At 41.6% G+C, this 16,432-nt stretch overlaps 1 protein-coding gene across 4 annotated transcripts in view; it reads right to left on the bottom strand.

Annotated features, from left to right (window-relative positions):
* RREB1 (ras responsive element binding protein 1) overlaps positions 1–16,432 on the bottom strand; it is a 144,165-nt gene that overhangs the window by 79,628 nt on the left and 48,105 nt on the right. For all 4 annotated transcript variants that reach the window (XM_059724367.1, XM_014606967.3, XM_019490460.2 and 1 more), the window contains 2 exons: positions 1,392–1,520; positions 6–214 (listed from right to left, as the gene is read on the bottom strand). In XM_059724367.1, the coding sequence (XP_059580350.1) occupies positions 6–214; positions 1,392–1,520 (338 nt within the window). The remainder of the gene's footprint in view (positions 1–5; positions 215–1,391; positions 1,521–16,432) is intronic.

Raw genomic sequence — 16,432 nt, 5'->3', positions numbered from 1 at the left:
TATACCTGGTTCCTCCTGCCAATCCGGTTTGGTGCAGGAGACTTTGATGGCGATTTGATGTTCTGAGAGTTCCCACCATTTTCAGCAATCTTCCCCACACTCATGACTGCTGACATCATGGCGTCAACGGAGGATAAATCCGTGCCTTCCAAACTGTTTGGTAAACTAGGCGATAACTTGAGATTGTTTAAGCTTTCAGGCTCCCTCTCTGGAACTGTAAAACAAAACCAAACAGTTGTTGAGACTCCCCACTGGAGGGCTAACAGCCTGCTCAGTAGCATACAGTACATGGTGGAACAATACCCAACCCCCTCTCCCTCCACTACCCAGTCCATTTGATGGTAAGAAGGTGTCAAGTAGTTCATAACAGTTCAGAATCCTTTACTAATGAAAAAGCTACTGACTTCTGGAATGTATAGGTCAAATTGCCATTTTTGTTAGGGTGCCCCCTTCACATTGAGTTTGATTTTCAATACAAAATCAGGACTGGGCTCAAATCAGATTTTCCTCTTGTTATAGCACAGTATATAGTATCCCATGACCAGACTGGAGCACTGCTGATGAATACTTGCTCTTATGAACCCAATCTTTGGGGTGAGGAGGAGTCCCAGGGAGCACTGTGTCAAGTTGACATTGTACAAAACTTACAAATATGCGGGAGTCCTTTTGCCTACTCAGCTTAAACCTGTTCCCCCAATGGAATAATCTCTACCAACAAAAGGACTTTTTTGTTGCTGTAACTGCCTTTAGGCTAGGGTTTTTACAGGCAGAGCCACTGTCAGCCAGGGGAATGGATTGGGAGTGCAGGCAAAAACTTTAGACCAGGCCCATTTCATTATTACATGTGTACACAGCAACCATGTTCCTGTTACACTCAGCTATACTTAAAACAGCTTGCAGCCCAACTACTTACGGTACTCATCTCTAACACTGGTCATCATCTGCTTCAGAAATACCAGAACAGCATGTTTTAAAACTATGAATTTTCAAAACCCGACTCATTCAATGGATACACAGCGGAACATAAGATTTGATGGGGTGTATAAAAGGGAACACATGGGAAATAAGAACATGGGGGTGAACATGAAGGGACATGTTTGCCCCTGTGCACTCAATCCTTTGCTGAATACTGTTTTTGGAAGACAAACAGTTTGAGCATTAGAAACAGGTGTTTTATGAGGATAAATAAAGTGGTGCCAAGTTAGCAGGAGCCAAGAAAAAGCTCTAGTTTTGAAGCCCTGTAGTGGTGGGAGACTGTTTATGCACTTGTGCTTCTGTTCAAGATATTTTATATTCATATACATAAGTGACTGAGAGTGGGGAAGAATTTCTCTGTAAGCCTTGCTGAAGCTTTAAATTAATGAGGCACTCCATCCTAGTTAAACACATACCTTCATTTTCCCCCCCTGACTGCTGCACAACAACGTTATCTTCTTGCTTGCTGCTCTCCTCACTTAGTGTAGTATGCTTAGTAACAGAGTCTGGATCCTCAGCCTCTTCCTCAACAGCACCCTCTAGTACTGTGTGAAGAAAACATGGATGAGAAAAGAACACAGAGGAAACAAAGCAGTGTTAGGAAGCAAAACGTACATCATGCCCTTAATTTATCTCCAAGATGCAAATAACGTAAAAAAAGAAGAAAAGGAGAAAGGGATAGTTATGATATTGGAGTGATATATAAAAGTAAACTGCAGCTGGAGAATAAGTCATTCAATAAGTAGTTTTTGATGGCATTTTAGAGGATATGAAAGCAGCTGACGCTCCAAAGGAAACAACCAAAAAACAGTGATGCCCAAGGGAAGGTATTTTTCAGCAAGCAATATTGCAAAATATAATTACAGTTTTAAAATGGAGAGCTGGACTATCGTAACTTTAGAAAGAAAAATAGCTGTTACTTCACTATTGAAAAATAATATGTATTTTACAAGCTCTGTCACCTCTCTTTTCAAAATGGTGTCCGTCAGCAGACCCTGAACAGCATCCTAAAATGTTTCTTCCTTGTTTAGGCAAAGGCCCCAAATTAGAGTTAAACTAAATAGAATTTTTCTTGTAAAAGAATGTGCACATCTTACTGTACTTATCCTCTTGACAGTAAACGGGAACTTACACATTTGCATTTACATAGCATGTTTTCCCCTAGGATCTCACAGCACTAGGCAAATGTTAGTGAACTATTACTATAACCTAGTTATATACTCGCTTTGCAGGTGGATGAATACAAGTCACAGAAAAGACATGTGAGTAAGGGGTTGGGGAGGACTTTCTACCATCATAACTCAGTGGGTGTGTCTAGGTGTTCATTAATGCGCTTTTGCTACTCGTTAAATTTAGTACCACTAACGTGAGGTACTAAAATGCACATTAGGCTGCCCTAAAGCACAAGAGCAAAAATGCATGCTTTTTGTGACGCTTAAATGCACAGTAGCCTAATTTTACTGTGTATTAGCACGGTTTTTGCTGTGATGCTCTAATGCACAGTAAAATAAAGCTGCACATTAAAGCACACATGTAGATGAGCCCACTGAGTAGTTCTTTATGCCATAGATTATCCTAATCACTAAAACAGAATCAATATCTACAGGTTTGACTCCTCACTTGCTTAAAATTTGCACAGGGACATACACACCTTCCCAAATTAGGACTCGACTAGTAACAGTGACGGAAAACCTGGGCCTGGTCTGCAATACAAAGTTTTGCCCGAGTAGCAGTGTGGGTTGTGATGTAAATATATCATACTCCCTTAGTCTGTGTAGCTATGCTGGCTTGACCCAAGCATGGACAAAACCCTACTAATAGAAGGGGCCTTTGTAAGCTTAGTGCATGTTGTTTGGGGAGGTGGTGCAGCTACATCAGTTGAAAAACCTTTCTGTCAGCATATGCGGTATCTTTACTAGGGTGCTGCACTAACATAAGTAGGCTGGCATAGCTTCATGGTAGAGACTCCATAGTGTATGCAAACCCCAAAGTACTGGTTCTCAACTTTTTTAAGACTCAGGGTACCCCCCTTTACACTCCAGGCAGCCCTCAGGAAATAGCAGCTCTTAGCTTTCACTTGCTTTTTTGACTGGAGAAAAATGATACAGCAATTCTTCTGCAAAGAACTCAGAAAGACTGAAGCAAATCTGAATGGTTTTTGACACTATAAATTCTTATTTGAAATCTCTACTGGGTGAACCTCACATATATGTTTGCATAACTAACAAGGCTAATATTGTGCAGTATCCCACAGCACCCTTAAAAGGATTTCACACCACCTTGGTTGAGCACTACTGCCCTAGAGGGCCCTAGGTTTAGTGTTCATGGTGTATAAGAGTGGGGGCAAATCCGTTTGATAGGCATGCCACTAATTATCCTGTCACCCTCCAAAATGCCACTGATCCTCTTCCCCTGGCTGCTCAGCTGTCTACTCCTAGCCCTGTCTCCCTGCCTAATTTTCTGCTTTGCTTTGTGCTTCTTGTCCTATCTGCCACTATGCAGCCTGTCCCCTCCCCAATCTGTTATGTGCCACACAGAGGCTTCCCGTGCTACTTGTGGCACATATGCTACAGGCTGGCCACCCCTGGTCTATAGACACTAGACTGCCTCCCTAATCTGGGCTTTTAAAATTATTTGTTACCTGGTCTTGAATGAGTTTGCATACAATTTCTAACCATTTTAACAGCCTTCCATTAAAACGATCTGATGCTCCTTATTGACAGGGGCCTGATCAGTAACGACCTGAGTATTCAAGCAGCCACTAAGTGCAATAAGGGCTGCAGATGCTCAGCATCTTACTGATCAAGCAGAACTTTTCTAGCAGTATTGAATTTATTACCTGCTCATTTTGCACAACTCTCCAAGTAGATTTCATCTGCTTTAATCTCAGTCAAATCTATATTAGCCCGTACAAATGGTACTCTTTTATCTTTTTCTAAACAGCAGGGGGAAAAGGCTCTCTTGTTTTAGAACACCACAGAAGTGTTTTTATGGCATTTACAATTAAAAGTTAAGATGACATTACTCTTAACGTTTTTGAGACTGGCCCAAGTCTCTTCCTAGTTACTTAACAGCATCCTTTACTTATTTTTTCTCAGGGAAAAAAATGGGGGAAAATATTTAAAAGTATTTTGTTTCTTTAAAGAAAACACAAAAAGGAATAAAGTAAGACACTTATTTAAGCATCTTTCATTCTAAGCTGAGGTGTTCCTGATTTTTTCAACCAATAACCAGTGTCTCAGTTATCAATTATATTATTGGAAACTTCCTGAAACAGAGAAAAAAGTGAATCTATTTTATATAACTGCCAAAGCAGGGTGTGGTCCACAGTAATTTCAAATACTGTTGAGGATCTGTTCAGAGAAACAACCTCTGCATTTTTAGCACAGTCTTTAGTGCTAGCGTAGAACTTCCTTTCCAGCAAGGAAAAAGGAGTAGACGTGCAAATGTTAGCCTGAAAAATTCATCTTCCAGTTTTGCAGTGTCACTGACAGCTTGCATGGTATCCTTCCTTCAGGAAGAATGAATGCACTATGAACGACAGCCTTTTACAACTTCTGAGTACAAATAGCTGTTTTAACACTAAAATACAATTCTCTGCCAATTCAAACAAGATGGGTGGGTGCTGACTTCTCATGTTTTTAAAGGAAGACAACAATTTTTGTACCTTAAAAAAATTCCTAGCTTGCCAATAGTTTTTCATTCTTCAAACTATATCATTGTATTACTGCTGCATACCAAGATGTATTCCAGCACTATGGTGGGAAATAAAAAAAATAAAATAACACTGCTGAAATAAAGACAACTGCATGAAACAGCATGCGCTTTTCCTGAAAGAACAACTTTATTTGCAATGGAATATAGCAACAATAATTATTATACTGGGCCAAATCACTCCTTTCTGTGGTATGGTGGGGAAGCGTGGCTGGGAGCCTTGAGGCAGGAAGATCCTGAGAGATTTCTCTTGAAGAATGCTATGCAACCCTGAGGAGTGGAGAAAGTCCCTCCTCCACGTAGAAAGCAGAGGGTTTGGCTCTGAATCTCTGGATCTCAGGGGATCTACTGAAGAAAGGTAGCAACTGGAATGGAAGTTCTGTCTCTGGCTTAGTTATGGGACTTGCCATTTTTCTTAGCTCCCACAGACTCCTTTGCTTACATCTGTTTCTGGCAATCCCTCCCCTCATCCCAAAGAGGGTCCTTAGTGCAGAGGAAGCTCAGCCTGAGAGGTACCACACCCTAAGGGCTATATTAACATCTGGATTACTTTGAACTTTCTGTGGAGTGGAGGAGTGATCATATCAACAGGCGCACAGTACAGGGCCTGCCTTATGATTACAGGCTCCAAGCAAATACTGGCCCCTTTCTCCTGGCGCTGCTGCTGAAAGCATGCTGTTGGTAGAGCCGTGCAATCCGACAGGGGCTGTGATATACTGTTGGTGGAATTTGATGGGCAGGGAATGAGCTGTGGTCCTGCAGGATCCCCAAAAGCTACTGGCCTCCAGTGTCTGCTTGTGACAAAAAACAGACCTGAAGCAATCGATAGCCAGTTAATGGGAGAGGCATTGAGGAGGCAAAAAAAAAAACAAAAAACATGCAAAACTTGTTGCTTCCCATTTAGTCTGAACAGGAAAACATTTGCTAGATCTATTTCCTCCTTTGGGATAAAACGCGACTCCACAGTATGCTGAAGCAGAGCCTATCAACATTTACTTCTCACTCATATTGTTTTTTGTTTTTTTTAAAGAGACAGGTTTGGATGGTTACAGCATCTTCTTCTCATTAGACTGAAAAGTACTAAAAAAATACAGGAAAAGGAAAACCCTGGTTACAACTTTGAAGGGGGAAGGCCATGAGAAGGAGGAAGAAACAATGCTTCTTCATAGTCACAGTCATCTGACTCACCAGAGAGGCTGTTAAAGAAACATAACGTGTGCCCCAACCCTTCTGGAGCTCTTACAAGTTTTTACTCCAGTTTTTTCTACTGTCTTCCCCATGAGCTTTCCCTTTGGAATAGATAGGAAGAAACACACAATGCACACAGCACAGGCAAGGAGGGGGAAAACCTGAGGTACAGTACAAAGCTGCTCATTGTTCTGCCTTAAAAAGAAATCCACATTCATGTTGAAGGACAAGCCATGCATTAATTGGGCCAGGAATCAGAAAAAAAAACCCCAAAAAAACCCCTTTTCTTGGTTTCAGTAAGCATGCTATGTTATATATCACAGCTACTCTTTTTGGAGAGGAAGGGATAACTGTTTAAAAACACACACATACAAAACTGTTCACATCGCTTTTCCTTTCCAGACCTAAAAAAAGCAACCTTGTCCCTACCTACTTTTAGTTTCTATCCTGCCATAATCATCTGGGTTCCCCCCCCACCATGATTTTCTAGTGATCTGATAAGAAATCCAAGTGAAAACAATTAAATGATAACAAAGCCCACACAGAATGTATAATATTAAAACTCAGGCAAGAATCTGCAGGCAGATGTCTCATCTGGAACAAAAAGGTCCACAACAGCTTCTTTTCAGGTGCTCCTAAAAAACACAGATACAACTCACACCTGTGTATTATTGTCCAAGACCTATTCACCACTAAAGATATGCTTAAATCCTAATCTGAAGGCTACGTACATAACTTCTGCCCGGGGCTGAATTGCACCGACAGAGAATAAAAGGGAAACAGTTTCTCCAAGCCATCTTCTGTGTTACTTGGTCACTTCAAAAACATGGCTTTAGATGTAATGAGAGTTTGCATCAAAGCCCCTGGAGAGAAAAGAGGGTGGAAACGCGCTGGGTGGGAAGAAGAATGGGTGATGCTATTCAAAGCCATCATCTCAAGCAAAGAGGAACTGAGGGGACAAAAAATAGTTTTCCAACTTTCCAACTAACCTCTTTAGTACCAAGTCTGTCCCTGACACTGAAGTATAGGTGCTGGAGGACCCCAACTTCAGAGAAGGTAACTGGCAGTGTCACCTCACTGTCACCACTGCTGAAGCATCAAAATAGAGCAGCCTACAAAAAAAGGAAAAAGAAAAAAAAAATAGAAAAAAAAAGAAAAAGAAAGAAAGGTAAGACAGCAGAATGGGACATTAAGCTGGTGGCACTTTCTTCTACTTACCAAGTGAAAAAGACACCGAGAAATGTACCCTCAATGCCTGAATGGCAATAAAGAATGGCAGAATTTTCCAGGGGAGGGATGAAATGGAAAACTATAGCTCTAAACTCATAAAAAAACAGAAAAATACATCTTTAAGGCTATCCTCCAACTACAGGAAAAAAGACTAGCCTGTCTTAGGAACCTTTCATTTTATTATATGTTAGGCTCTAATAGCAATACAGTACTTGGTATATACACAGCATATTCCTATGCAGCTGTAATGGTTTCTACTTTTACTTCTAAATAAAAAGAACTACCAAAATTACCTCCCACCCGAAACCTTTCTACTCAATTCTCATTCCTGCCCCTTAGCTCGGATGACCAAATCCAGGTGTGCCATAAAATATACAGGACTTGCAAAGTATTCAAATTAATAATGCTAAAGAAATCATGCCTCTGATTCACTATCATGCCCTGTCAGTATTGTACTACAGCAACTGCACTGAAGTTAGCAGAGTGACACTGGTATAACATTACAATGCCCTACTGAACCAGGCCGCTTAACTTGTGAATTTCTTGGGTAAGATTCACCACTCTAGTCCAGCTGTTTCTTGCTGCTGAAGAGATGCAGAACAGCCACAGCATTACTGAATTTGGCCTCTTTCTTGCCTTTTCAGCTTCATTTATTAAAACTTAATATTGCATCAATTCTTACTTATTTTATGATCTGGTAAATGTGCATCTTGTGGGAGAGAACTGCATCCCATGAAGAACTCATGACTTTCTGAGACAAGAATAGAGAACCTGACCTACTGTAAAAATTACTGAGAATTAAAACACAAAGTTGGGTGGTACAAGCCTGACCTTCCATTGCCTTGAACCTCACAGGGTTATGCACCCACACCAAGTCTCTGTGAAGCCCTCCCATTGACATTCTGGCTACAAGGTACAAGACACCAGGCAGTCAGATGCCGAGAAACAACCACTACTGAGCAGCCTATATCCAGAATGTACGCAGTATTGCCAACTCTCGTGATTTTTGGCGTTGTTCTTAAAGTTTGCACTTTGGGAATGTGAAAAACGTAGCTCTGTCTTTTATATATGTATACAAAAATATAGAAAAGAAAGAGCTATGTTTTTCACATTCCTGAAGCGTAGACTTTGAGAACGCCAAAAATCACGAGAGCTGGCAACACTGAGTATGGGGACTTGCTGAAGAGTTCTCCCATGACTTTCTTACTCCCTCCAGTGGCAGCCACACCCATATACAGAGTACCTCATTGCTAAACAGGTGACACCAAAACTTGCTCAGGGGAAACCACCCCTCAGGCTTGCATTACAGTTCAATCAGCTTTGTGGTTTAGCTCATTTCCTGGGACAGGGTTGAGAAGAAACAGTTCTCCCTGTTTCAGCTGCTTGAAGAACTCGTTCAAGCAGAGAGGAGCCTGGGATTTGAAAGTTGTCTGGAGAATTTTAGGGCTATAAGCAGCATTTCTACCTATACAATACTAAAAACAAATGCTATCAGGAAGAACGTGTAAGCAATAAACCAAACGCCCACTGAAGCGAAGGAGGAATTCTCTATCATTCCCTGGAACCCCTTAGGCAGCAGCAAGACAGAGTTATAAATGTAGGTGGGGGAAAGGACTGTCTTCCTCCAAAGCATAAGGGGCTGACAGCCATGAAAGGAGGGCACCAGATTAGATGAACCTTTGGTGTAATCCAGTGCGTCTATTCCTGTATTCCCTTGCTACTTGTTAAAGGCAAACACAAAAGCAATACTGTCTGCCCTTATAAGAACTGCTTTGCATGTGTTCAGAGAGCTAAGGCAGCTGTGTGGATGGCTTAGTGTTCCAGGAAGTTGATGTGTTTCTTGGCTTCAATTCTGGTTTGTTTGCCTTAGACGAAGTGGCAATCCATGAGAGTCCCTTCGCCTTCCCCCAGGCTGGCATTGGCTGCAATAATACAGAGGTCCTCGAGACGTCACACAGCATCTTTCACCAGACTGACAAGCCTTTCCCAGTCTTGAACATGATGATTCTGCTCTTTAGCCAGTACTGGCTCCAAGCCCACTGGGCAAGGAGGAGACTTTGGACAAAGATGAAGGAGACTATGGGAGTCTGGGACAATTCTCTTGAGAGCAGCACAAGGCACTAACAGAGCTCTGTTTCTTAGGCTGAGATGCTTAAATTTCTCTGCCGACTCCCTCAAGCAGCCAGCTTTGGGGCAAGAGGAAGAGAAAAACCAAAGCTCATTTCCATTCGTGCTGGGGTGAAGATCCAAAAATAGCAGGCAAGGAGTGTGGAACCTTGTGTGGGCAGAAGAGGCTAAGGAAGGAGCTAATAAATAAGGACATGCTTTCCCTTTTGTAGCCCTAGGTCTCCTTTCCCCCGCTGAGCATCAGTGAGAAGCTAGAGGTAGCCCTACCTCTGGAGGGACAGAAGGGGAGGTAAAGAGGCACAGGCGAGCCCAGACTGGCGCTGCTCCGGTAAGTTAGGTCTCAAGTATCAAACTATCATTTTGTATCCCTGCCTTAGCCAGGAAAGAGGATGAGAACGTAAAATGGGAAACTATGCTGATCAAGAGGTTTGTAATTTGGGGTTTTTTTTAAGTTTTAAAGACAAACAATATGGTCACATACACAACCACACAGAGGAAGAGCCATAATGCAACCAAATCATTAATACGAATAATCTTTAAACCCTCAGGGAGAAAAACCAATGGTGTATGTTGAGATGTTGGCTACTCTAAAAGGAAAGGCCGTCGAGGCTCTGTGCTCTGGCAAATGGAGGTCCAAGGCTGGCCAAGCTCTGTGCTCTGGCATGTGGGGATCCCACACATCCAAGAGCTGGGAGGACAAAACAGATGAAGAAAAAGGAGGAAATCTTCTGGTGAGCACAGGGACTGGGGGAAATGAAAACCAAACAAACTTTGAATCCAAGACAAAATGCTCCTGGATTCTAAAAATGCACAGTGAAGCAAAGCTACAAGGGCTACTGAGCAGGACTAAAAGCTTGGCTGGATAATGGTAACAGAGAGGCTCAAATCCCAGATGATATGGCTAGGGATGTCTTGCCCTTTTAAGGTGGACCGAGAACAAGCATCTGTGCTCAAGCCTTGTAGCTGGAGCCTGTGCTCACTGGTTTCTGATGCAAATTGAAAAAAATGGGGATTTTTGTGCCTTATCAATTGGTCATGCAGATGCCGAGGCATCCACTGCAATGAATTGTCGTAAGACAATTGGTCTGGTTGTTTTCTTATTACAGCATCGTGGAAACAGGAGGAGGAACAAGAATGCCGAGATGAAGGAAAGCCACAAACTGATGTCAGATTGCTCACTGGCAATTGGTCTTTGCACCTGTTAGTCAGGAGGAAAGGGCCCGTCAGTCCCAACTGATGGATCAGATGAGCAGAAATGTAATCAGCCATGGCTTTTCAGTTTAAGAGCAGCTTCAGGGCAGCTAGAGGGCAGCTTCCCCCAGACTTTAAAAAGCGGGGTTTAAACATTCAAATCTTGGTAAGAAGGTAGTTCGTGAGCAAACTCTTATATTGGCTTCTTTTTCCATAGCCAGAGCTGTGTCTGCTTCAACAATGATAGGCAGGGAAGCGATTAGAAAAAAAAGCAGGATGATCTGTGTGAACTGTGCAGAGGCAGCAGCAGTGAAGCTCCTGCAATGCATCTTTTGGGGGAGCTGAGGTGAAGATCCACTGTCACTCCTGAGAGATCCTTTGCCAGAACCCAAAACAGAGATAGAGATAGAGAAATTTATCTACAGGGGAAAAAATTATTGGTAAAAGTAGCTTTGGAATTAAATAAACTAAACTAGGAAAGGGCATGCTCATCATGCCTGTGAAACTATTCCTGTGTCACTATGCTGATCAAATTTTGTCCCCAAATGGGACAGGTTCAGCAATGCACATTTTGGCAGAGTACCCCCACAAACCTTTCAACGCAGGTAGTGAAGCACCTCTGCCCCGAAGCACATGCACAGTGCCAATCTCAGGGCTCTCACACTGGAACACCGTACACGGGAGCAGCCCAAAGTACTTGCCACATACAAGATGAATCAGTAAAAACTATGCGTGACTTTAGACACTAGGATAGAAAATACAGGAATAATAATAATCATTTAAAAAACAATCATTTCAGGGTGGCTGTGCTATCAACTCTCAGGATTTTAAAATTACAAGTTTTGTTACCACTTGGTAATCTTGACTTTTGCTTAAAAAGACGTTTCTAACCTGCAGAGTTGGAAAGAAACATTAGAAAAGGTGAACCCTACATGTTCAAAAAAAGCCAAAAGAAAGAACCCTAGCTTATGAGGGGACAGACGGCTCCTCCAATCTCAAGCTGTTTAAACTAGTTGTTATTTCAAGGGCTCACGATTTCTGAATGTTTGGGGGATGTCGATTCAACAGTGGAGAAAAATCTTTTTACTATAGCAACTGTTTTACACCTCTTGGAACATACACAATGGAATTGTTTCCTTTATTTTTTAATGAAAATCCTTAGTACAGTCTAAAGTATAATATTCCTAAAATTTTATTTCTAAGCTAACATAGTCAATATCCCCCTTCCAGGGCTACTCTTTACAAATTTACCAGATTCATTTTAAGGGGAGAGAGGTCCATTTAATTTACACACACATACTCTCAGACATATCCACCCTCCTCACACTAAATTACTTAAGAGTTAGCAGCAATTCTTGCTGCTCTTTTCCAGGGAGCACGACTTGCTGACAGGATTAACTACTGCCAGACTCAGAAAACTGGAAGACAGCTGCCACATGGCAGCCATTTATTACAAAGCACCATTCCTCTCAAGTCAGGAAAGACAGACCCTCTTATTTTCATCTGTATTATCAGCAGGGTTTCTTTGCTTCACAGACATTAGTAACAAGGCTTTTTCTAAACAAACACCCTCTTTTCTCCCCCATCTTGTTAACATCATCATCTTCCTGTCTTCTGCTTCTGGCTGAGCATGAGAACTATCCCATCATGTATTCCAGATAAAATCTCAATTAAGACCATTAAAAGGTTACCATTCATAAAAGCGTGTGCACGCGCACACATACACACACCACTCCACAGTAAAAAAAATTAATTAGGACATCTTAGTTAAAGAATAAAGTTTAATTCTTTTTTAAATCTCCCAAAAAAGAAAGCGAAACTGCTACAAAGGAGTCAGGGTTTTACAACTGACCCCCTCAAACTCAGCCCAAAGATATGTTTTTTTTCCACTCTGGTGTCCCCTTATTCATCTATAAAACTTGATATGGACTATCACTGTCTCTGGTTAACTGCTGAGCCACCAACCCTTTCATCCTTCTCCAGCCTATGTAACTTGAAAATACATATAGGATTGAGGCCTGACACTACTCGACTCAACCATCCCATTCTACAGTTTTGCATTTCCTTCTCCAAACAGGTTTCTCAGGCATCACCCTCTTATATTCCCTTCTCAAAATGAAATACAAATATGCCCCAGACACCTTTTCCATTAACATTCAATATCACAGTGCATGTTAATCATTCCCCATCTTCTGGTTTTAATCCCCACTCCAGAGATGCTGGCCAGCTGTGTAATTTTACCCTGTGCCTGTGCATTGATGAGTGCACACGCACACGTGCAAACACGCACACTTTTATCCGTGTGCACATGCACACGTGCAAACGTGCACTTTTATCCTCAACATGCATATGTCACAGACACCAAGAGTACCACAGGGACTCAAACTGAGGTTTATAACTTCTGCAAAAAGGGTAAAGAATCAGCCCATGTATAAGATGTATATTTTCATTAGAAGTATTTCACAGCACCAAAACAGTTGTATTATTAGTAGACAGATTAACATAATCTTTTAGATAGGCAAGTTTAAGGTTGTTTGTGGAGTCTTCATTCTGAAATGTTTAAATTTGGTTTTCTATTCTAAACAGGATAATTTACTTCTAAATGTATATATAAGTCAACAGGCTACTAAACTTTCCAAACTATTGCTTTTAAAGTTTTGAGAACCTCAGATGCAAGACTTCTCTTAACAATGCACTTCACTATTGCTCCTCTTTACTTTTTAAAAACAAATTGTTTTGTAATCTTACTCATTTTCATGATTACAACGAAATGAAACAAGACCGTTTAAGTGGATTAGGAGCAATCGGTTTCTGCATGAACCCTCAAGCGACCTGACGTACAGGGTTCATCAAGGTTCCTAGTGACTAAACGATGAAAAAAGCAGCATATACAGGGCTAGTTTTCATAGAAAGGAAGCCTAGATGTCAATTTTCAGCTTCTAGAAATCAGAAGCTCCCCTGTCAGAGGAGCTTGGGACATGTTTTCCAAGGCATCTTCAGCTTGAGGATGGGGAAAGGAGACAAAACAAAACCAAGCAGATCTTGTGAACTTCTAAGTTCCTTGTATTTCTTTCGGTCTAACAGACTTTACAAGACCCACAGACATTTTTCTAAAAGGGATTTTTCAAAGTACAGAGGCCTACACTAATAAACCCAGTGAGGAATCTATGAAGGTCAGCATGGAGCCAAAGCACTATAAGCCATGTGTAAGGATTGTATAGGATGACAACCCTCCCCTCCCCCCCAAAAAAACACAAAAAACCAAAAAACAGCTAGAGAGGCCTGGACAGAGGCTTGACAGACACTGCTGTTCCCCAGTGCTGGAAACTCAGCAGGAAAAGGCTTGCTGACCTTTGAAACTGTCTGTTTGGAGTAGTCTTAAGAGCTACTTGGCTGCTAGGACCATAATCTCTTGTCTACCTTGGCGGAGCAAACACTGAACTCAGAAGGATTCTGACCATTTGTATCACAAAGGAGTCTGGCCCTGAGAACTTAAGAGATATATGGATGCATCAGTAAAGGAATCTGTCAACCACAGCTATCTGGACTGAAAGGTGCTTATAAACCCGTGCAGACTACGACTGCCCTACTCATTCTCTCTGCTGAAGGTTCAATATGCACAGGCTCCATTTCCTACCATGTAATGCTCCAGCTGTTTGGCTCAAGGTGGCAAGATGCAACCTGCAGCTTCCACAAGCCACACCTCTAGCACAAAAATTAGGACATCTGCAATGTTTTTCTCTGACACAGAAATTTAGGTATAGTCTTCAACATGTGTGGCTCTGGGTACAGAAGAGCCTGGACACCTGCGATATATCTGCACACTGCAATGAATTGCAGGAAGTTTATTTTAAGAACGCTGGGAAAAAAAAAAAAAACAAAAAAATGATGAACAGGTTTCTTTGGTGAGTGACTGAAGTTTCATGCAGCTCGCTTTCCAGCCAGAAATGCCGGCTGCTGGTCCAAAACCATCTTCTTCCCCTTCCAAAAAATTCCTCTGCTACTACCTCACACATTAGCAGCAAATGGAGGATACAGACAACTCTTTCTACAATCCATTTATGAAGAGGGCTACTCGCTTCTTTTTCCCTGCTCTCTCAGAGACAAATTGAACAGCCAAACAAAACCTGTTTTAGGCCTAATAAAAAATTACATTTCCAGCAGACCTGATTTTAGGAGATGCAAGCACAACAGGTATATACATATATAAAATGTAAGATATAAAATAGTGAGTCAGCTAATTGTCATTTTTATAGACGTACATATAAGATAGCAATGTTACAGTTGTTATTTTACAGATGCTGACCATGATACCACAATTTAAACTTGCTATGATGAACAATGTCCCTGTGTGTCCTCTCTCTCCCCTCCTCACTCTCACGCAGACACATGCACCCTTCTCTAATTTTAAGATAAAGTCATTTGTAATTCTTGAACAGGTGGTCTGGCTCTCCAATTTTGAGCCAGTATATATTATTACAGTGTAATTCCACCAACTTCAGTGGGGCCACTCATAACCTACATCAGCATGGGAGGGTGGAAAAAAAAAATCAGACCTAGAGAACATTCAAGTGAGCTGAGAAAAGTTCAGCAGTGGTTTGCAGAATAGGTCACAACTATGAAAGCTTTTATTGTATTTATCCTCTATTGAGAGACCATTGGAACTTGAAGACTGCATCCTCTGTTCCTGGTTCTCAGGGGCATACATTAAGTGTGAAAACGCCACGGTTGAGCTGGACTTTGACTCTGCAACATTAAACAGTAGCATAGGATGAAATGGCAGGAGACAGTGATCCAAAAATAAGTTCAGCTTCCAATTCGGATCTCAGCCTCCCACAATATATAATATTTCGGTTAGTTTCAGGGGAGATGTCATACTGTAATCAAGGGACTGCTATTAGAACAACCTCTCTGAATGAGCTAAAATGAAAAAGCTGCTGAAAAAAGTAAAACCACCAACTCCAAATAAAAGTGACTTAGAGTGATGTGGCATAACGCTACTAATTTCACAAATGATCATGTAACACTTCTCTACTTAGCACTGAGCTGAGCTGGCCCCACTCATTTCACTTCGAGAAAGTGTAATTTTTCTCTTGCTTTCAGAAACCTATCACCTGTCACTTACTGCCAGCTAAAGCAGTATCTAGTGATCTCCGTGTCAGACTACTATGAAGTGGCACTGTATAATTTACTACGTTTATTGAAGGTAAACTATATACACTACATGCATCTGCACACACACGGAGGACACCCCTGAGAGGTGATGTCACCTGAGCTTTTTGTTGCCGATACAAAATGCACACAATGATAGACCCCCACCTACATATTCCAAGAGGCCTAGCCAAAATGAGAGAGAAAAAATGAAATCCACCCATACGGCCCCCAAAAACCAAACACAGGTGACTTCTAAAATACCAGAAAGGACTTTAAAAGAGCAGTAAGACAGTTCCCCCAGGTTGGGGGAATCCTGAGGCTTATTATGCCTCTGAGGGTAGTCACAGGGCTCTGTGGTGTCTGTGTTTTATACCTTAGTACACTCAGGGGAGTGATTAGTTCATGATAACTGTGCTCCCTGGGGTGCCTAATTGCTTAACTGTCTTAACAAAACAAAAAGGGCTGTGCAAGCCTAAATCACAGTAGATTAAAGAAACGCTAATCTCAAGAACAGCCAAGCTGTATTTGCTCTTTTTCTGAAACCAGCAAACATTACGTTTTGCCCACATATGGCACATGCAGAGCTCAGAAGCTGCAGATTTGAGCACGTACGTGCTACTAAATTGGTAACAAATGCTCTTAGCATTTTCTTTCCCAAGACACCACCACTACGATGATGCAGGAAAAGGAGAGGAAAAAAATACAGTAAATAGAGATCAGATGACTTGAAGTACTAGTTCCATTCACTTAAACTCTTCTCCTAATTATTACATAGCCTACAATCAAGAATGAACTTCAGATAGAAGAGTGGGGAAGAGAATGGATGATTGGATCCTGGTGGCATTTGAAAATA

This window comes from Alligator mississippiensis, chromosome 3 (genome assembly GCF_030867095.1).
Source record: "Alligator mississippiensis isolate rAllMis1 chromosome 3, rAllMis1, whole genome shotgun sequence".
NCBI lineage: Eukaryota > Metazoa > Chordata > Crocodylia > Alligatoridae > Alligator > Alligator mississippiensis.
This window is presented reverse-complemented; position numbering and strand designations above follow the sequence as displayed.